The sequence below is a fragment of the Vulpes vulpes genome, chromosome 2 (genome assembly GCF_048418805.1).
Source record: "Vulpes vulpes isolate BD-2025 chromosome 2, VulVul3, whole genome shotgun sequence".
NCBI classification, from domain to species: Eukaryota; Metazoa; Chordata; class Mammalia; order Carnivora; family Canidae; genus Vulpes; species Vulpes vulpes.
Genome location: NC_132781.1, coordinates 34,639,554 through 34,660,662, shown reverse-complemented (window position 1 = coordinate 34,660,662; position 21,109 = coordinate 34,639,554). Strand labels below are relative to the sequence as shown.

The following is a 21,109-nucleotide window of genomic DNA, read 5'->3' as shown; positions in this document are numbered from 1 at the left end:
TATTTGACTATATTTCCTCTATAAATACTAAGTTTTCTTTCCAAAGTGTCTATGCTTTTTCATACTTGCCAAAAATCTATTTGCTTAAATTATGAAGAGGAAAAAAAAAAAAGCATTTCTATTGATAATCCCATTCCTACCAAAAAAGAAATGAGTGAATTAAGTCAGGGAATAAATGTTGTAGGTTGAGCCCTATTACACAACATCCAACTCTACGTACACATTCTGGAGAAGAAAATTTATACATATTCATACTTCATTTGTAATCAGTACTTTTCCAAAAGTAAACTAGTTCATTCTATCTCTAAAACCAAGGTTTAATTATGGAAGTTAATACAGATTATAAGAATAAACTATATAAGAATACAAACACTTTTTGAGTATATTCAATTAGAAATATATAATCTACAAAGGATATGCTAATTAATTATATTAGTCTCTTTATTTGTAACTAAGGCTGTCCATCTCCCTCCCTCACTGCCATGATCTCGAAGACAAAACACTGTATTCATGTATGAAAAACACATTTCACATAAAATATTTAGTAATTCAGGTCTTTCAATACTTTTTAGAAATAAACATTTTATCATGTATTGATATTAAAATTCAATAAATGAGAATAAACTTTGTCATTATACTAAAACTATCAGTAACAAAAATATTCATATCAAAGATACTTTGGCCAAAAGAAAATGCCATCTTTTTAAAAACAATGGAGTTAAAAACTACAAAGTATCTATATTACCAACATATGCCTTTTAGTAAATATTTTACTGTCAAATTCCTCATATATGGAAAAGCACCATGCAGTTTCACTTTAAAGACATATTATGAATAATCTACTATAATAATAAACTCCTTTGTAATGAATAACTATATAAAATGAAGTTACAATAATTTACCATTTATGTCTATGATATGACCCAAGTAAATTGTAAAGTGCCACTGAAAACGTGATTGATACTTGGCTCCTGTGTGCAGTAATAATGGTATTATTTCACTGCCAATAAATTGTTTACCTGCTGTGTGGTTTCTAAGGGTCGAATTCTTTTCTTCTCTACTTGAAAATCATCATTTTCATCTCTTTTTATGGATGCCTGTTTCTTGGCAGATAGCTTTGCAGCCAGTGTGGTTTTCTCAGGAGAGTCTTATAGAAGAAGTCATAAAAAATTAGCATAAATAACTTAGGCAATTTTTCCAGGAAAAATAAGAATGATGATATTAATTAAGATTTCTCAAAATTTCGTAACATACTTTAAAACATGAAAAGCTCGACATATATATATATATTTTTTTTTATGATAGTCACACAGAGAGAGAGAGGCAGAGACACAGGCAGAGGGAGAAGCAGGCTCCATGCACCAGGAGCCCGACGTGGGATTCAATCCCGGGTCTCCAGGATCGCGCCCTGGGCCAAAGGCAGGCGCTAAACCGCTGCGCCACCCAGGGATCCCAAGCTCGACATATTTAAAAGCATTTCTTTACCACTGAGTTTACTTTAAAAAGATACAAGATTTTGAGAAATATGCTTTCAATAGGAAAGTCCAATTCTGGGTGCTTGGTTAGCTCAGCTGGTTAAGTGTCTGCCTTCAGGTCATGTCATGATACCAGGGTTCTGGGATCAAGTCCACATCAGGGTCTCTGTTCAGTGGGGAGCCTACTTCACCCTCTCCCTCTGCCTGCTGCTCCCCGTGGTCATGCGCATGTGCAGGCTCTCTTGTCAAATAAAAATCTTAAAAAAATAAATAAAATTCTCATTCCAACTTAAAAACAAATAGGAAAGTCCAGTTCCAATACAATAGGTTTATGCTTTTGTAAACCATTTCCGCTAATAGTTTAAAAATTACGAGTCTCACAAGAAAATGTATTTCATGTATATAAAAATCTTTCTCTACAATGTCTCAATGTCCCTTTGCACTAAGCTTCTATATGTTATTTTTTTTTAAGATTTTTTATTTATTTATTCATGACAGGCACAGAGAGAGAAGCAGAGACACAGGCAGAGGGAGAAGCAGGCTCCATGCAGGGAGCCTGACATGGGACTCAATCCTGGGTCTCCAGGATCACACCCCCCGCCAAAGGTGGCGCTAAACTGCCAGGCCACCAGGGCTGCCCTATATGTTCTTTAGACTTAAAAATACAATAAAACCAAGCTCCTATTATCTGCCCTTTATGGTGATTAATGACCTCTTAATCATCAAAAATATTAATCCAATTAATAAGTGTGAACACTAAGGTTTTAAAGAAGTCAAGTTAATATGCCCAATATCATAAAGCTTCTGAGAAGCAGAACATGGATATGACTGATGCCTGCTGTTGGACTCTAAAATCCATCAGCATAACCTCGAGGGATACAGTGAAATAGCACTGTCTTCTTAAAATACAATAAACATACTTCCTTTTTCTTATTTTCTGTAACACTTTTCTTAACTGCTCCTACACATTGGTTTTTCATTTTCCCTAAATGTAAGTGTTCTTAAAAGTACCTTCCTTCCTCTCAGCTCTTCTCTATACATTCCCTCCATTCCCAGGGCTTGAATTCATTTAACAAGTATTTATTTTACTGAGTCCATACAATTCCAGATACTATGGATAACAATGAAAAAGAAACAGCCTCTGGCTTTAAAAGATTTATAGGCTATTAGAGAAGAAAGCCCTATAAGCAGGTCCAATAGTATTTTCAAAAACTAAGTCTAAGCCTATAAAAACACGGAAGTAAATCTATGCCACACAGCATTCATTTTCAAACTTTTTCTGAGTGGACTATGTTTTTTAAAGATAATATTGCTTAAGAAGTGCCTGGATGAAAAAAAAAAAAAAAAAAAGAAGTGCCTGGATGGCTCAGTCGGTTAAGTGTCTGCCTTCAGTTCAGGTCATGATCCTGGGATGGAGCCCTGCATTGTATGGGCTCCCTACTGCTTCTCCCTTTCTCTCTGCCTGCCACTTCCCCTGCTTGTGTTCTGTCAAATAAATAAAATCTTAAAAACAAAAAAATTGCTTAAAATTTCCAGAACAGAATAAAAGACCTAGAATTTCCTGACTTATTGTACCCTTTGCCTTACAAACCATGTTTTTTCCTATGACTCTTAGGAACATAGTTTTTTTTTTTTTAAGACTTATTTATTTATTTATGAGAGAGAGAGAGAGAGAGAGAGGCAGAGACACAGGAGGAGGGAGAAGCAGGCTCCATGCCGGGAGCCCAACGTGGGACTCGATCCCAGGACTCCAGGATCGCGCCCCAGGCCAAAGGCAGGCGCCAAACCGCTGAGCCACCCAGGGATCCCAGGAACATAGTTTAAACACCACTATATTCCAGGGGCATCTGGATGACTAAGTCGGGCAACCAACTCTTGATTTTGGCTCAGGTCATGATCTCAGGTTGTGGGATCAAGACCTGTGTCCGAATACTGCGAGATGTAGGGTAGCATGGAAAATAAACTGGTTCAACCACTTTGGAAAATGTTAGTGGTATCTATTATAGTTGAACATAAGCACACACTTTGACCAGGAATCTCATTTCTAGGTGTATATATGTATATGTATATGTATATGTAAATATAAAATAAAAAATATCCATTTGCACTAGAATGAACAAGAACATTCGGGCAGCCCCGGTGGCGCAGCGGTTTAGCGCCACCTGCAGCCCAGGGTGTGATCCTGGAGACCCGGGATCGAGTCCCACATCAGGCTCCCTGCATGGTGCCTGCTTCTCCCTCTGCCTGTGTCTCTGCCTCTCTCTCTCTCTCTAGCTGTGTCTCTATGAATAAATAAATAAAATCTTAAAAAAAAAAAAAAAAACAGGAACATTCATAATAGCATTAATAACCAAAAGTAAAAACCACTCATATGTCTAACAACTGTAAAACAAATAATAAACTATAGAAGTAATTTACAAAACTACTCCTATATGTAGTAACACCAATGAATCTCAGAAATACAACATTAAGCAAAAGCAGACAGTACAATGTGCAAGAGTGCATATATAATTCCATTCCTATAAAGAAGTAAAAATTATCAATTGTGACAGAAGGGAGGATAGCAATTAGGGAGAGCTGCTATGTTGTAGGTAATGTTCTATGTTTTTTATCTAGGGTGTAGTTACAGGATTGTGTTTACTCTGCAAAAATTCATCAAGCTTATACATTTACTATCTGCATATTTTTCTGTATTTAGGTTGTATCATATTAAGGGACTTACTTAAAAAGTATAGAGTATCAGAATACATCCCTGATCCCATCTGATTCTTCAAGATACTATTCTAAATAACTTTAACTCACAATCACATTAAAATGCAGGCTGAAAAAAATAAAAAATAAAAAATAAAAAATAAAAAAATAAAAATAAAAAAAAATAAAATGCAGGCTGCAAAAAAAATTTAAAAATAAAAAATAAAATAAAATGCAGGCTGCATATATATTGACAACTGATTTTTACAAAGGCACAAAGGCAAAGCAGTGGTTAAAATCACTTTTTCAATAAATGGTGCCAAACAATTAGATATCCACATGCAAAATAAATGAACTTGGATCTCTACCTCACATGATATACAAAATTTAACTTGAAATAGATCTTAAACTAAGTAAAAGCTAAAACCATACTTGGTTAAAAAGTCTGTACTCAAAATATACACAGAATTCTCAAAACTTAACAATAAAAAAAAAACAGAAATGTGAACAGGAATTTCATCAAAGATATACATGGCTAAGAAGCATTATGAAAAGATGTTCAAATGTCATAAATGATTAGGGAAATGCAAATTAAAACCACAATGAGATACCACTACGTACCTATTAGAATGGTAAAAAAGCCTGACCATACAAGTATTGACAAGGATGTAAAGAAATGGGAATTCCCAACCACTGTTAGTGGGAATGCAAAATGGTAAAACCACTTTGGGAAACAGTTTGGAAGTTTTAAGAAGTTACACGTAAGTGATCTAGTCATTTCATTTCTAGGTAATTACCCTAAAAAAATGAAAGCACATGCCCATAACAAAGACTTACACACAGATATTCACAGTAGCTTTATAAATAACAGCTTAAAACTAGGAACAACTCAAGTATATCAATAGGTGACTGGATAAACAATTTGTAGTATAACCATACAATAGAATATTACTCAACAATAAAAAGGAACAAACTGTTGATACATGCAGCAGCATGGATAAATTTCAAAAGAATTAAGTGAAAGAAGCTAGACAAAATAAGTGTATAAACTATGATTGCATTTAAATAAACTAAAAAAAATGCAAACTAATGCAAACTACAATGACAGCAAATCAGTGGTTGTTTGGAAAGAGTGAGTCATGGAAGGCTGGGAAGGAGGGATAACAAAGGGGCATGAGAAAACTTTTTTTTTTTTTTATGAGAAAACTTTTGAAGGTGTGATGGACATGTTCACTATCTTGATGCTGGTCAAAGTTTAATGGAGGTACATCTATGTCAAAACTTACCAAAGTGTATCATTTATATATATAGTTATGTCAAGTATATTTCAATAAGGCTGTTCTTTAAAAAATACAGGTGGTGGGGAGGCCTGGGTGGCTCCGTGGTCGAGCATCTGTCTTTGGCTCAGGGCATGATCCTGGGGTCCTGGGATCAAGTCCCACATCAGGCTCCCTGCAGGGAGCCTGCTTCTCTCTCTGCCTGTGTCTCTGCCTCTCTCTGTGTGTTTCTCATGAATAAATAAATAAAATTTAAAAAAATACAGGTGGTAGGGGTGTCTGGATGGCTCAGTCGGTTAAGCATCTGCCTTCAACTAAGGTCATAATCCCAGGGTCCTGAGATCAAGCCCTGCATCAGGCTCCCTGTTGGGTCGGGAGCCTGCTTCTCCCTCTCCCTCTGTCACTCCGCCTGCTTATGCTCATTCTCTCTCTCAAATAAATAAATAAAATCTTTGAAAAACTACAGATTGTGTATAAACATAAACCAGGATTCTTATAATTACCTAAAAGTCAGTTCCATTCATTCATACAATAAATATTTTTCTAGCACCTACCATATGCCAGGCCCTCTGCTAGGTACTAAAGATATGACGATAAGCAAACTGACATGGTCCCTGACCTCACGGTGTATATAGTCTGCTATAGGAAGCAGAGCTTGATAAATGATGTATACAGACATATGGAAGATACAAACTGTGACAAGTGCTATGAGAAGGAGAGGTACACAATAAGAGGACAAAATATAATAGGGAAACCAAATCTAGTCTGATAGAAAGGTCAGTATGGCTCCATCAAGGAAACGACATTTAAGCTGAGACCTAAAGGAAATGCAGGATAACAAACTGAAGATGGGACTTTCCTCAGAAGAAACACTAAAATAAGCAAAGGTGCTGAGGCAAGAGAAAGCATGACCCTCTTAAGGAACAGAAAGAAAACCAAAAGGACTAAGGGTCAAAACAGTATAGACAACACTACTGGCCACCTCCCCAGCATGTATTCAACCACTTCTTCCTCATTCTTAACAGAATCATACTTCAGTTCAAGCAGCTACCCTCCTCCACACACAGTCATGTCTTTTAAAGGTAGGTAACTCCAACCTTGATTTTAGAAGTGGATACTATTTAGGGGCACCTGGGTGGCTCAGTCAATTAGTGTCTGACTCTTGATTTCAGCCCACGTGGGGCTCCATGCTCAGCAGGGTGTTTGCTTGAGATTCTCTCCTCTCCCCTTGCTCCTCCCCCACTCACTATCTCTCAAATAAATAAATAAAATCTTAAAAAAAAAAAAAGTAGATACTATTTAGACTTAAGTCATTCATGGCAACCCCTTTTGTTCCTGCCAGTGATTAACAGATGGTAAAAGCTGCTTGAGTAAAAGCAGGAAAAGAAGTTATTACATGCTCTGAACAAGAGATGGCACTTTGGACTAAGGAGGTATCAATGGAGGTGGAGGTTTGCATGGAGAAATAAGGAAGAACAAAGCATACAGAACATGTCCTAGGTTTTTTTGTTTTTGTTTTTGTTTTTTTAAAGATTTTATTTATTTATTTATGAGAGACACACAGAGAGAGAAGCAGAGACACAGGCAGAGGGAGAAGCAGGCTCCACGCAGGGAGCCCGACGTGGGACTCCATCCCAGGTCTCCAGAATCACACCCCGGGCAGAAGGCGGCGCTAAACCACTGAGCCACCAGAGCTGCCCATGTCCTAGGTTTTTGGCTTAGGTAAATAATGGTTAATCCTTTCCATATACTCAAAGATAAAGAAATATTTTTTAAAATTAATAATCTTGAATATTCTAAGTATATTTCTCTTAAATAAATATAGTAAGAACTACTTAAGTATCATATTTAAAATATCCCTGATTCTCTATTCAGCCATAAAAAAAGGATGAACTCTTGCCATTTGTGACAACATGGATGGACCTAGAGGGTATTATGTTAAGTGAAATAAGTCAGTGAAAGACAAATACTACATGATTTCACTTATGTGGGGAATCTAAAAAACAAATGAATAAACAAAAAGCAGAAATAGACCCAAAATACAGAGAACAAACTGATGGTTGCCAGAGAGAAGTGGAAGATACAGGCTTCCAGGAACAGAATGAGTAAGTCACAGAGATAAAAGGTACAGCATAGGGAATATAGTCAATGGCACTGTAATAGCATTAAGGTGATGTACGCTAGAGACACTTGTGGTGAATACAGAATAATGTGTAGACTTGTTGAATCACTATGTTGTACATCTGAAACTAATGTAAGTAATGTAATGTGTCAGCTATACTTTAATTTAAAAAGCTAATGTATATTTTTTAAAAAAGCCTCATATAAGATTTATTGGCCTCGGAAGTTCCAGCAAACTCATAATGATGAATAAATGAAACAAATTACATTTTGTCTTACAAACCGGTATGTTTTAAAATTTTTTAACATATAATTTTTTTTAAGATTTTATTTATTTGAGAGAGAGAGAGAATGTGGGCGTATGCAAGTAGAGGAAGGGGAAGAGGGAAAGGAGAGAGAATCCCAAGCAGTCTCCCCACCTAGCACAGTGCCTGACAAGAGGTTCAATCCCACAACCCTGATATCACTACCTAAGCAGAAACCAAGAGTTGGACAACCAACCAGCTGAGCCAATCAGGCACCTCCCCAAAATCCTAACATATAATTAATAATACTGCCTACAAATAAGATCAATTTCTAAATATCATTTATTGTGCATTACCCTCTTCAAAAAAATTTAAGCTAGCAAAATGTCAAAATAAATTATAAATCAAGACAAGAATAAAATGGTCTAAGTATATCTAACTATTCTATGTGTTATCTAAAAATAATTCCAATAAATAAATAAATAAATAAATAAATAAATAAATAAAAACAATTCCAGAGAAATTAGGTGGAGATACATAGTCAGGCTAAACAAATTTATCTTAATTAAGTCTCACAACGGCAATACTTAAGACTACTACAGATACCAACAGAGCCAAGCAAAATATAAACTACCTTGACAAGTTGATGAAGTGTCATATCTTTCAGAAGGTGGTGTACTCGGACTGTTGAAATGATGTGAAGTTCCTTGGCTTAAGTCAATGTTTGTAAAATTCTTTGAGTGGCATGCACAACAACATGATGATGATACTTCAGTTTTACTTAAGCTTTCATCCACTAGCTTCCCTAAAAAATGAAAGAATCTCAAGTTGTCATATTTCTCATTTAAAAAACATTTATCTTCCTCTGCAACTGGGGAAAGCAACCACCCAATTTGCTCAACACTGCGGGGTTTTCTAAGATACAATATTTTCAGTGCTAAACTTGGAAAAGCAAGTGGCAGATCTGGGCAAGTTAGTCAACTTATCTCCAACATCAAATTACAACAAGAGAGAGACACTTAATGACAGAAATATATAGAGAGAAGTTATCATCAATTTACATAATTTGTAAAAATTAATAATAGTCAAAGATTAATAATGTTAACCATTCAGGTATTCATGTATACTGACATTTATAAAAATATCAAGTAGGAAAGATTAAAATAAAGACCTAAAGGATATTCTTAATTACTGCTATTTCCCTGAAGAAACTGAAAGCTCAATATATTAAATAGTGTAAATACATAAGGGTTAAATCATTTCCACTTTATACATCTATTTCAAATAGAAACATGTTTCATGATATATCAGTTCTGATACATGTATCAAAATATATTTTAAGGTCAATATTCAAATTAAATAAAACAAGTAATTTTTAATAAACAGAATACATAATAAGAATAGGTTTACATTGTGTGCCTATATGTATATTACATTTGATCTTACCCAAAAGGCCAAGAAGTGATTGCCTACATGTATAAATACAGTTCATAGATACTAAAAAAAAGGTGAATAATTAATTTATTTTCTATGAACAGTACTGACATTATTTTCCCATCTGTACTACATAAACACTAATTCTAATTTTCAGTCTCTCATTAAAATTTTAAGTTATTAACAGATTATCCCATTTTTTCCCAAAGAGTAACATCATTAATAATCAAAACAAACAAGTCATAAAATATTTACTTTTTATTTTTAATAGTCTTATCAGTAGCACATTTCCTTTTATTTTATTTTATTTTATTTTTTAAAGATTTTATTTATTTATTTATGAGACACACAGAGAGAAAGAGAGAGAGAGGGAGAGGCAGAGACACAGGCAGAGGGAGAAGCAGGCTCCATGCAGGGAGCCAACAGGGGACTCGATCCCGGGTCTCCAGGATCACGCCCTGGGCTGAAGGTGGTGCTAAACCACTGAGCCACCTGGGCTACACACACATTTCCTTTTAAAAACATATATATATGGTATATTCATATAATGGAATACTATATATATATACACACACACACACACACATACAGAAGAAAATACATTTATACATACCTACATACGCTGTGGTTAACTTTAAATTTTCCTAGTACTTTAGGTCAAATCCCCATCTAATTATGTAACTAAAACATATCCAAAACTGTATTTCAGACCCATTAAGTGTATTAGCTAGTCTTTCATAAAAGTAAATGTTACAAGGCCTTTGTTAGCAAATAAAGTAAAAGTAATGGAAAATAATACATGTTTATGAAAACAATATTACAGTAAACTTTTGCTTATCTGGCATCTAAACAAATAGAAAAATCAATTAGAATGTTTTCTTTACATATTCCATGGTCTAATGTTGTGAGGAAGGGATAGATAAGCAAATATATTAAACAATTTACTCAAAGCAATTACTTGTGAAATACTAGCATCACGACAGCCTCATCTCATATCTTTTACATACAAATTATCATAATCATTTTCATAATGATAAGTAAGCACTCCAAGATTCTTATATATACTCTGATTCATCAAATAAAAGACTATATTATGTTCAAAACTGTTTTAGAATTAACTGAACATATTTTGCTCTGTTAAAATTCTTTTGGGGGATCCCTGGGTGGTGCAGCAGTTTGGCGCCTACCTTTGGCCCAGGGCGCAATCCTGGGGACCTGGGATTTAATCCTATGTCGGGCTCCCGGTGCATGGAGCCTGCTTCTCCCTCTGCCTATGTCTCTGCCTCTCTCTCTCACTGTGTGCCTACCATAAATAAAAAATTAAAAATTAAAAAAAAATTCTTTTGGAAGATATGTAACTTGGGGCACCTGAGTGGTGGTGTGTCAAGCATCTGTCTTTGGCTCAAGTCAGGATCTCAGGATCCTAAGATTGAGCTCTGCTGAAAGGCTCCCTGCTCAAGCAGGAAACCTGTTTCTCCCTTTGCCACTCCCCCTACTTGTGCTCTATCTTGTTAGCTCTCTCTAAAATAAATAAGTAAAAAATCAAAATCTTAAGAAAAAATTTTAAAAGAATATATATAACTTATAAAGAAATATTTAAAAAACAATATGTACTTAAATTTGCTAGAATATGGTTGAGTCATTCTGGATAAAAAGTACTTTATTAAAATATCTTTTTCTGTTCCCAATAAAGAACCTGAAGATATCAACCAACTACTTACCACTAAGAGACTGTTGCCATGCTAAAGTAGAACAAAGTAAGGCTAAGCTTTTCCCACTTCCTGTAGGACTCTCCAACAAACAATGTTGCTTACTGTTTAATCCTCTGACAATCTATGGACACAAAAACAAAAACAAAAAAAATCAATGAACAATTTACTTCATTAGGATCTCTCTCCATCAGATATAAATACAATAACAATGAGAAGTAAGAATGCACTTCCACAAACACAGCAATAGCAGGAGGGAGAACCAATACTTACTTAACCCTAGACTTTATTCCTTTATACCTCTCCCTAAAATTATTATGGCCTTAAAAACATATCAAGCAAAAAAAGAAGTAAAGAAAAGCAGTTTGTTGCTGAATCATGTTATAAAATTAGATTATAGCACATAAGTACCTTTGATGAAAACTTAATGGAGGATACTGCTCATGGGAGTGTAAACTGTTAACCACTCTGTAAAGAAATTAACAATTCCTAGTAAAGTTGAAGATACCCAACTCCATCAAGTCCAGTCTTATGTATATACCCCAAACTTTTCCCACATGAACACAAGGAAACCTGTATAAGAAAGTTCATAGCAGGGATGCCTGGGTGGCTCAGCGATTAAGCATCCGACTTCAGCTCAGGTGATCCTGGAGTCCTGGGATCTAGTCCCACATTGGGCTCCCTTCATGGAGGCTGCTTCTCCCTTTGCCTATGTCTCTCTCTCTCTCTCTCTCTCTCTCTGTCTCTCATGAATAGATAAAATAAAATTTAAAAAAAAAAAAAAAAGAAAGTTCATAGCAGCATTGTTTATAATTGCTAAAGAATGTAAACAACTAAAAAAAGAATGTAAACAACTTAAGTATATTAAAAGGAAAATGGACAAAAAAATTCTGATATATATTCATATAATGGAATACTACACAGCAAGTAAAATGGATTAACAATCAACAGGCCTACATCTTAAAAATATTAAGCAAAAAAAATATGTCAACTTCTGCAGGTAAGTAAAGTATCATGTTATTATGCAACATTTAAAAATGTGTGAAGTAATATTCTATTGCTCACAAACAAGGTATAAAGTAAATATAAAATATTCAGATTTAACAAAGTTGGAAATTTGATTTACTTAAGTTTTTATATTAATTTGCTATATGACAACTATCTCAAAAAATTATGATGAGAAATATACTGAACAGTATGTTCTGTGTAATAGATAGCAAATATTTTGTAGAAAGCAGTAATTCTGGGGTGCCTGGGTGGCTCAGTCAATAAAGTGTCTGCCTTTGCCTGGGATAATGATCCTCAAGTCCTAGGATACAGCCAGAGTTGGGCTCCCTGCTCTGTGGGGAGTCTGTTTCTCCCTCTACCCCTACCTGCCTGCCCTGCTGTCTCTCTCTAACAAATAAATAAAATCTAAAAAAAAAAAAAAAAAAAAGACAGTAATTCTGCAAAGTAAATACAAGTTCCAACTGAGCTAAGAATGTTTTTCAGGGCAGCCCGGGTGGCTTGTCGGTTTGGCGCCACCTCTGGCCCAGGGCGTGATCCTGGAGACCCGGGATTAGGTCTCACTTTGGGCTCTCTGCGATGAGTCTGCTTCTCCCTCTGCCTATGTCTCTGCCTCTCTCTCTGTGTCTCTCATGAATAAATAAATAAAATATTTTTTAAAAAAGGGGGGGGAGAAAAAGAATGTTTTTCAGAATGTTCTCTTTGTCTCCATTATAACCATGAAATATACAGTTTAGCAGTGATCAGTATTAATTTTCCAAAGGCTAGATGTTCTTTTTTTTTTTTTTTTAAGGCTAGATGTTCTTCAATGAACCTGGCAAATATTTTCAATCCATTTACCATCTAAAAAAATGAACAGTCTCATGAATTGTAAGCACCTATCTTACTAAAAAATTAACTATTAAAAGATACTTACAGAATTCATCATCGCAAGCTGTGATGGGTAAGCTTTATAAGGAAAGGTAATCTTCACCCCACCAATTGTATATTCAGACCACAATGAAGACATTATGCTTTACTATTTACTTCAGATTCGTAACTGCAACAGAAATGAAAATCAATATTGAAACGATGCCATTCAAAAAAAAAAAAAACAGATATCCAACACTAGAACAGATGTCTGGAAATAAAAATTGGAATAAATGTTTAAACAAAACAAATGGGGAAGTAAAAGAATGTCCTCATCTTATAAATCACAGTGGATGTCTTGGAATCTGACAAGTATGGATTTGTATCACTGCTATGCCAAAGCTGTGGACTAGGAGTTAGAAAATATAACTCTAGACCAGGTTCTGAAAACAACTCAGATATGTTACCTTGATCATGTCTCTTCACTTCTCTAGACTAAGATCCTTATTTGTAGTAACTCCTAACTTAAACTGTTTTGAAAGAGAAAATGCCTTGACACTTAGTAGGCTCCCAATAATTCGTATTTAAGGGTCAGGGGGGTATAATGGAAAGGTGAGTTTGGACTAAAGCACATCTAAATTTGAATTTTTCTGTGTGAGTCACTTAACCTCTCAGAGCTAATTTCTTCATCTGTGAAATGTAGATAATACTACTCATTTGATAGGGTTTTCACAAGAATTAGCCAGACACTGAGTTCAGAATTAAATAACAATGTCTGTATACCACGTGTACATAAGGCACCCTGTGGCACCTGGATGGTTCAGTCACTAAGCTTCACACTTCACCTCAGTTCAAGATCTCAGGGTCCTGGGATCTAGCCCCGCAGGGACTCTCTTTGTCAGCTGGGACTCTGCTTGTCCCTCTGCCTCTCCCTCTGCGCATGCTCATTCTCTCTCAAATAAATAAAATCTTTTTTTCTCAAATAAATAAAATCTTTAAAAAATAATAAAATAGAGGGGTGCCTAGGTGGCTCAGTTGGTTAAGTGTCTGCCTTCAGGTCAGGTCATGATCCCAGGATCCTGGGATGGAGCCCCAACTGCTGCTTCTCCCTCTCCCGCTACCCCTACTTGTGCTCTCTTGCTCTCTCTCTCTCTCTCTCAAAAAAATAAATAAAACCTTTGAAAATAATAATAGAATAAAAAATAACATAATGGACAGAAATGTGCACAGACTCTAGTATCTAAAACAGAAGTGATCTACTTTAATCTCCCTCTTTCTAAACCACCTTTTCTTAATCTAAAATAGATTAAATTCAGAAACTCTTGCTAGATCTCTTCCTATTGCATACAGAAGTTTCTGCGCACGACTGCATTTTTTTTTCTGAAAAGAGTCCATAAATTTCTCATTCCCAGAAATGCATAAAAAAATAACTCAAGGGGGGGGGGGTGATATACATTGATAGCACTTTGTAATAGTGAAAAAATTTAGTAGACTCAATCTGGGGATGGAGGGATGGTTGAAATAGCAACGCAAAAGATTAGAGAGCCAGTAAAACCTTAACCATGGCCTATGTGCTCCAAAAGGACCACTACTCTAAGGTACTTTCCAGTTCTAGTATTTTTTACTTCTGTGCAGCTCTGAGAATGAGATTTGGGGGAACCCAACCCTTTAATCTGAACTAACAGCTCAGCGCTGGCCTAGTTACTCAGATATAACCTGGAAATCAATCCATCCCCCGCCCCAGTAGCGGCAACAGGCATCTCAAAAGGGGTAGCTTCCCCCGCACAGGGAATAAAGCAAACAAAACCCAAAATACACAACTATCCGCCTCCCGCCGTCGCCCCCTGCCGCCAAGAGTGAGCGCGGGCCGCCGTCTATCCTAACAGGCCTCGGCTCCGGGAGGGGAGGACAGGCTCCCTCCTCCCGCAGCCGGGTGAGATCCCAGAGGCCCTGGTGATCCAGCCAACCCCGACCTGCCGGCGAGGAGTTTGGGTGAAAGCAGAAAGCACTCCGCCGGCAGGCTTCGCGCTCTCCCCCCGCACGGGAGACAAACTTGCCTGTCCTGAGGAAAACTGAAGCACCACTGACTGGGCTCCGATTCACGGGAGAAAAGGAAACAGATATCCGCAAGTACAGCAGAGCGCTGGCAAAGGGTCACACGCCTCTCTCTCTTCCTCAGCGGGCTGCGGGAGGCTTCGGCTTTCCGCTCCAGCCCGCAGGAGTCCGCTCGCTCTACAACGCTCTCCCAGACAAATTCCCGCCTCCCGCCCCCTCGACTCCCGGCATCCAATCGCCGGATGAGCCCAGACAACCAATCACCCGCCTCGATCAGGATTCAAGTAGCCAATCCCGGTGCAAGGTCAGGGGACGAGAACTCTGACATCCAATGGAAGCCTCCGCAAGATGAATGGACCCAGGGCGCTTGGCGGCACCGGAAGGCGAGCGACTGAAGAGGGAAGGACTCTCCCAAATTTTGGGGATTTAAAGGAAAAGAGTTCTCTCCGTTGGACTTTTTGAAACCGGTGATTTAAGTCGTGCAAAGATTTCTTGGAAACTCGAAGTCTCTAGTCTTAAAAGCTGTAGACAGAAAGGAAACACCTCTGTAAACCTTGCTGAGTTCTCCGAGCATTCATCGGTGCCACGCAATTCAAATTCGAACTTCACAAGTAGCCACGCTATCGGAAAGATTGAGGCGGGAATTGCGAGACTGAGCCAAACCAGGCGAAAAGATTCGATGACAAGATTTCATAATATCTTTCAAGGCATCCTCAGGTACCAAATTAAACCAGACAAACGCTCGCAAGGTCTTCCAGCACCAGGTAACTTCTACCTCTATTAAGGCTCATCCACCTTCTGTCCCTCCCGAGACCAGTTTATTCTCCGTTGCTAAGAAGTACACTTAAATTTTCTCAAAATTAGGTTAATCTCTCTGAATTGTTATTTTTAAAGAGTTCTGTATAGCCTAAACTTGGCTAAAATACTAGTGCCCCCAAAAGCAAAACCTGAGACATTTTCACAAATTCGAGAAACTGGTTTGAGAGTGAGGTGTGCGGCAGGAGGGAGCAGCAGGAGGCGAGCTGATTTGTTTGCCTCACTTTCACTTTTACTACAGAGTCCCCAAACGCCAAAACTTAGTCATAAAAATAAATTCTGCCCTTCAGTCATCTCAGACTCAGAAATTTATCCTAAATAAGTAATCTAAAGGAAAGAAAAATAATACTTCAATTTGATAACACTGCCTATTGTAATACTGAAAAAAAAATCACAAACTTCCCAGTATAGTAATAGGGAGATGGCTATATCAATTCAATCATCATGAAGCAAATAAAATAATTATAAAGATAAATTGCTATAAACCATAATTATAAAAAAGTAAACAACTTGCAAAAAACAATACCATATAAAAGTAAATGAAAAAAAAGCAGACTCTAACTGGGTACTGTAAATTCCATTATGTGACAATATGTGTGTATAAGCAAAGATGAAGAGAAAGTACAAAAAAACATAACTTACTGTTAAGACAGTGGAGGGATAATTTATAAAAATAAGACCGTAAAAATACACTTCAAATTGTTATTCTGCATTTACACATATTTAAAATATCTAATCTTTTAAGTTACTGCTCCAGGGAAACTATTCTGATTTTCCTCTCCTAAATTCGTAAGGCTCTCAACCGACTCTAACCTTGTATTGTCATTTGATGTACATGGCATAATAGAAAAGGGACACACCTAGATTCTGGAGCCAGAGAGTCCTGGACTCCAGTCCCTCAAAATGTCCCTTTCAAGTCAGCAGCAGTGAAATGAAACACAAAAAACCGCAAGTTCATTTGATAAAGAATATGAATGTTTATAAACCAATATTCAAAATAGCTGCACACATCTTTCACTTGAATAAAAAAAATCACATTGTGACAAATCTTAGAACCTTAACTTAAAATACATGAATATTAACATTTACTAATATATTTACACATTTATTTACATCATCAACAAATCTGATGAAAAACAGCATATGTTATTTTAACACAGCAGGTTTTGACCAGTCTTTGAAAAGTGATCCAGGAATGTGCACTGCATTTAGTTAGAAAACATATTTCAACCTTTTCTGAACTCCTAGAGATTATCTACTCACACAAAATATTTCAAAGCCTCAGTTTAAAAACTAAACTAAACAAAACAGGAGCAGTTGTATTCAATCTTAAAAGACTTATAAAACTGCCTTGTTTAAAAATATGAAAATTCTTATGGTATTCTTTAAGTGTATGTTTTTACTTTTTGCATCAAAATTACTTACTTGAACATTAAGCATCTAATAAAAGTTATAAATAGTCTATCATCTAGGATACTGTGTACTTCATGATTTGAAACAGTTACAAATTAATTCTTATATAATACCCTTATGAGGTAGGGCCAGTAGTAATCAAGTTTTACAAAGGAGGAAACTGACATGTGCCTGTAATGTAGTGAGAAGACTGAAGTTAAATTTCTTTTCTTAAAAATCACACTTTCTTATTAGCCTACCTAATTTCTTTTACAAGTGAAGAGGTCTGTTTCAAGGCAGGGGACTGGGGGAGTGGTTGTGAGGAGTGTGTATCACTCAGGCATATCTCAGAAAGCAAAGAAAATAACTTCTACATTGGATATTTAATTAAGGAAAAAAATTAGGATTATGGGTTACCTGAATGCATCTACCTAATCAATGGAAGTTACTAACAGACAAATGCAAAATCCTTCAACAACATGGTACATTACATACTTTTAAATTTTTCCTGAGGTCCAAACACTATATATATATTTTCTTACTCAGAGATCTTCTAAAATTATGATGTGAATTATAATCCTGATAGCACACCAAGGGCTCTTTAATCTAGCCTGTTTCGCTGCTCTAAACTTTAATTACATACCAATGTATTTCCCCCCCACTGACCATTAGGTAAGTCAGTAAAACATTATAAAAATAAATCTTATAAAAAAAATTAAATGAGATCTCCTTTCAGATTCTTCTCTGCACAAAGATGTTTCTGTAAACACTTTTAAATTAGTATCTTAAAATTTCAAATTATTCAAATATCTCTTTAAACATATGTCTCCATATTAGTAAAAATTGAAGCAAATATGTAAAATCTTAAAATTCTCATCTGTAATTCCATGGAAATCATTTACAAAAAGCCATCTGCCTTTTTTAAAGTCTTCTCAATACTATTGCTAGAGAAGCAGAATTCTACCTTACATTACTATTACTTGCATTGCAAGTTTTAGCGATTTCTATTGGGTATTTAAACTCCTAATTTTTCCTGAATTCTCCCTTCCCTTTTTCTCCATCTCATCATTGCATCATTGTCACACTGTTACTAGCTGACCTTAAACACTAGGGCTACCCAGAGATTCATCTTTATAAGAAATTAAAGGCATGGCACTGTTTCTTCATCGCGAAAGCTAAACAAGGCCAAATTCATTTTCTAGTAATGAGTTTCTTAAATGTGCTCCCAATAGAAAAAAAACAAAAAACACTCCACTGCTACAGTATAAACATACCAGCAAAGTAGATCCAAAGAAGTGCCAATCAAATACAAGCAAGCATAATCCTTAAGAGAGTTCTAAATTATACTCATGTTGAACTGAATTGTTTAATGATTTCAAGACGATATTGTTCCCATTCAGGTTAGAGTTGTTATAAGATGCAGATTTGAATTGAGTATATGCAGCAAACAGCTTCATTTTTTTACTTTTTTTCTAAATTCCACTAACACTCATGTTTATTATTTCAATTATTGTGCTTTCAATACAATGACAGAGCTGTACATCAGGATCCATACTTCCAGTGTCCCCAGATCCATTTTTATAAAGTGGATCTTTACAGATACCGGACCATCCACTTGGCTTCTCCTTTATTTGCTGAAGACCTAAAAACATAAGGAAAATTAATTAATTAATTAATGCAAGGAATCTATGCAATGAAACGCCGGGACACCTGCACCCCGATGTTTATAGCAGCAATGTCCACAACAGCCAAACTGTGGAAGGAGTCTCGGTGTCCATCGAAAGATGAATGGATAAAGAAGATGTGGTTTATGTATACAATGGAATATTACTCAGCCATTAGAAACAACAAATACCCACCATTTGCTTCAACGTGGATGGAACTGGAGGGTATTATGCTGAGTGAAGTAAGTCAATCAGAGAAGGACAAACAGTGTATGTTCTCATTCATTTGGGGAATATAAATAATAGTGAAAGGGAATATAAGGGAAGGGAGAAGAAATGTGTGGGAAATATCAGAAAGGGAGACAGAACATAAAGACTCCTAACTCTGGGAAATGAACTAGGGGTGGTGGAAGGGGAGGAGGGCAGGGGGTGGGGGTGACTGGATGACGGGCACTGAGGGGGGCACTTGACGGGATGAGCACTGGGTGTTATTCTGTATGTTGGTAAATTGAACACCAATAAAAAATAAATGTATTATAAAAAAGAAATAATGCAAGGAATCTAGAAAGGAGTTTGGCCTTTTGTTTGACATTAAAACAACTTTGAGGGGATCCCTGGGTGGCGCAGCGGTTTAGCGCCTGCCTTTGGCCCAGGATGCGATCCTGGAGACCCGGGATCGAATCCCATGTCGGGCTCCCGGTGCATGGAGCCTGCTTCTCCCTCTATGTCTCTGCCTCTCTCTCTCTCTCTGTGTGACTATCATAAATAAATAAAAATTAAAAAAAAAAACTTTGAAAATAAGTTACTACTTACGTGTAATAATTGGATCAATGTCTCTTGTCTGAGTGGCAACATCAGAGGCACAGACTTGCCCTATTTGGATCAGCAAAGACATAATATCTTCATACAGTGGAGGAAATGCTCGACAAAAAGACACCAAACTTGGCAGAGTTGGCATGAAAAAAGCATACCGCTTAGCCTGTGTTAAAACTGTTGGAAAAAAGTTATACAATACTTTACAAATATAAATTAAACATATATGGCCTATTAAATATACTAAGCACCACGCTCTGTGCAGAGATTACTAAATTTTCTAAGATAGGTCTGATCCCTGCTTTCAGGGAGCTTATAATCTAGTAGATAGCCATCATCCAACATGTAAATTCTTATTCTCAAGCACTATGAGTGAATTACATTATTTAATTCTCACAGCCTCATAAATGAGGAAAGTAGTATTATGATACCTCTTTTATAGAGGAGAAAAATCCTAAATGAACCTTAGATTAAGAAACTTTTCAAGGGGGATCCCTGGGTGGCGCAGTGGTTTAGCGCCTGCCTTTGGCCCAGGGCGCGATCCTGGAGACCCAGGATCGAATCCCACGTCGGGCTCCCGGTGCATGGAGCCTGCTTCTCCCTCTGCCTCTCTCTCTCTCTCTCTCTCTCTCTCTGTGACTATCATAAATAAATAAATAAATAAAATTTAAAAAAAAATTAAAAAAAAAGAATCTTTAAAAAAAAAAAAAAGAAAGAAACTTTTCAAGGCTACACAGCCAGTTAGTGCAGTTGGGATTGAACTCAGGCAGTTAAGTTCCCAACCACTAAAAATAATAAAAACGAAAAGAAAAATGAACAAAGCATTGTGGGACCACTAAGAAAGAATATGAAATTAACTAAGCCATAACTTTAAAAGACTGAATTACATATTTTTAATTACATATCTTTTAAAATAGTTTATTTTGATACCATTTTACTCTGCAAACCAGACAGTGATTAAAACATTAATCTAGTATCTAAAACTAGTTTAGTTTTAGAACTTAAGGAAACAATATATTTTTTTCTCTTATTTATATATCATGATGGTATTTTTCTGGAACTCTAAGCCTTTGTAATAAATTATAATTTGTCTTCTGTTGATATAATTACATTCAGAAAGCAGACCTGATTTTCATTTGTAAAAGTTTGTTTTTTTTTTTAAAGATTTTATTTATTTATTTAGAGAGAGACGGGACACCTGGGTGGCTCAGCAGTTAAGTGCATCTGCCTCTGGCTCAGGGCGCGATCCCGGAGTTTCGGGATCAAGTCCCACATCGGGTTCCCTGCATGGAGCCTGCTTCTCCCTCTGCCTGTGTCTCTGCCTCTCTCTCTGTGTCTCTCATGAATAAATAAATAAAATCTTTAAAAAAAAAAAAAAAAGAGAGAGAGAGAGAGAGAGAAAGATAGCATGCAAATGTGTGAGCAAGGGAAGGGGCCAACCAGAATGGGGATCAAATCTGAAGCAGACTCTGCACTGAGCACAGAGCCCAGTGCAGGGCGTGATTCCACGACCATAAGATCTTGACCTTAGCGGAAATCAAGAGTCTGACATCAACCAATTGA

At 36.4% G+C, this 21,109-nt stretch overlaps 2 protein-coding genes and 1 long non-coding RNA gene across 8 annotated transcripts in view; 1 reads left to right on the top strand and 2 right to left on the bottom strand.

Annotated features, from left to right (window-relative positions):
- The window catches only part of BRIP1 (BRCA1 interacting DNA helicase 1), a 182,436-nt gene extending 167,053 nt beyond the window's left edge, over nucleotides 1-15,383 (bottom strand). The window contains exons 1-5 of the mRNA XM_025996062.2: nucleotides 14,864-15,383; nucleotides 12,874-12,996; nucleotides 10,965-11,076; nucleotides 8,444-8,614; nucleotides 1,020-1,147 (exon numbers count right to left, since the gene is read on the bottom strand). Coding sequence (XP_025851847.1) covers nucleotides 1,020-1,147; nucleotides 8,444-8,614; nucleotides 10,965-11,076; nucleotides 12,874-12,966 — 504 coding nt within the window. The 5' untranslated portion in view covers nucleotides 12,967-12,996; nucleotides 14,864-15,383. The remainder of the gene's footprint in view (nucleotides 1-1,019; nucleotides 1,148-8,443; nucleotides 8,615-10,964; nucleotides 11,077-12,873; nucleotides 12,997-14,863) is intronic.
- LOC140597791 (uncharacterized) lies at nucleotides 15,371-19,293 on the top strand. The gene is made up of 2 exons (XR_011999728.1): nucleotides 15,371-15,625; nucleotides 18,603-19,293. It is a non-coding gene; the product is annotated as an uncharacterized lncRNA (long non-coding RNA).
- Nucleotides 16,635-21,109, bottom strand: part of INTS2 (integrator complex subunit 2) — a 52,005-nt gene continuing 47,530 nt past the window's right edge. For all 6 annotated transcript variants that reach the window (XM_025996059.2, XM_025996058.2, XM_072747617.1 and 3 more), the window contains 2 exons: nucleotides 19,547-19,723; nucleotides 16,635-18,711 (listed from right to left, as the gene is read on the bottom strand). In XM_025996059.2, coding sequence (XP_025851844.1) covers nucleotides 18,542-18,711; nucleotides 19,547-19,723 — 347 coding nt within the window. In that variant the 3' untranslated portion in view covers nucleotides 16,635-18,541. The remainder of the gene's footprint in view (nucleotides 18,712-19,546; nucleotides 19,724-21,109) is intronic.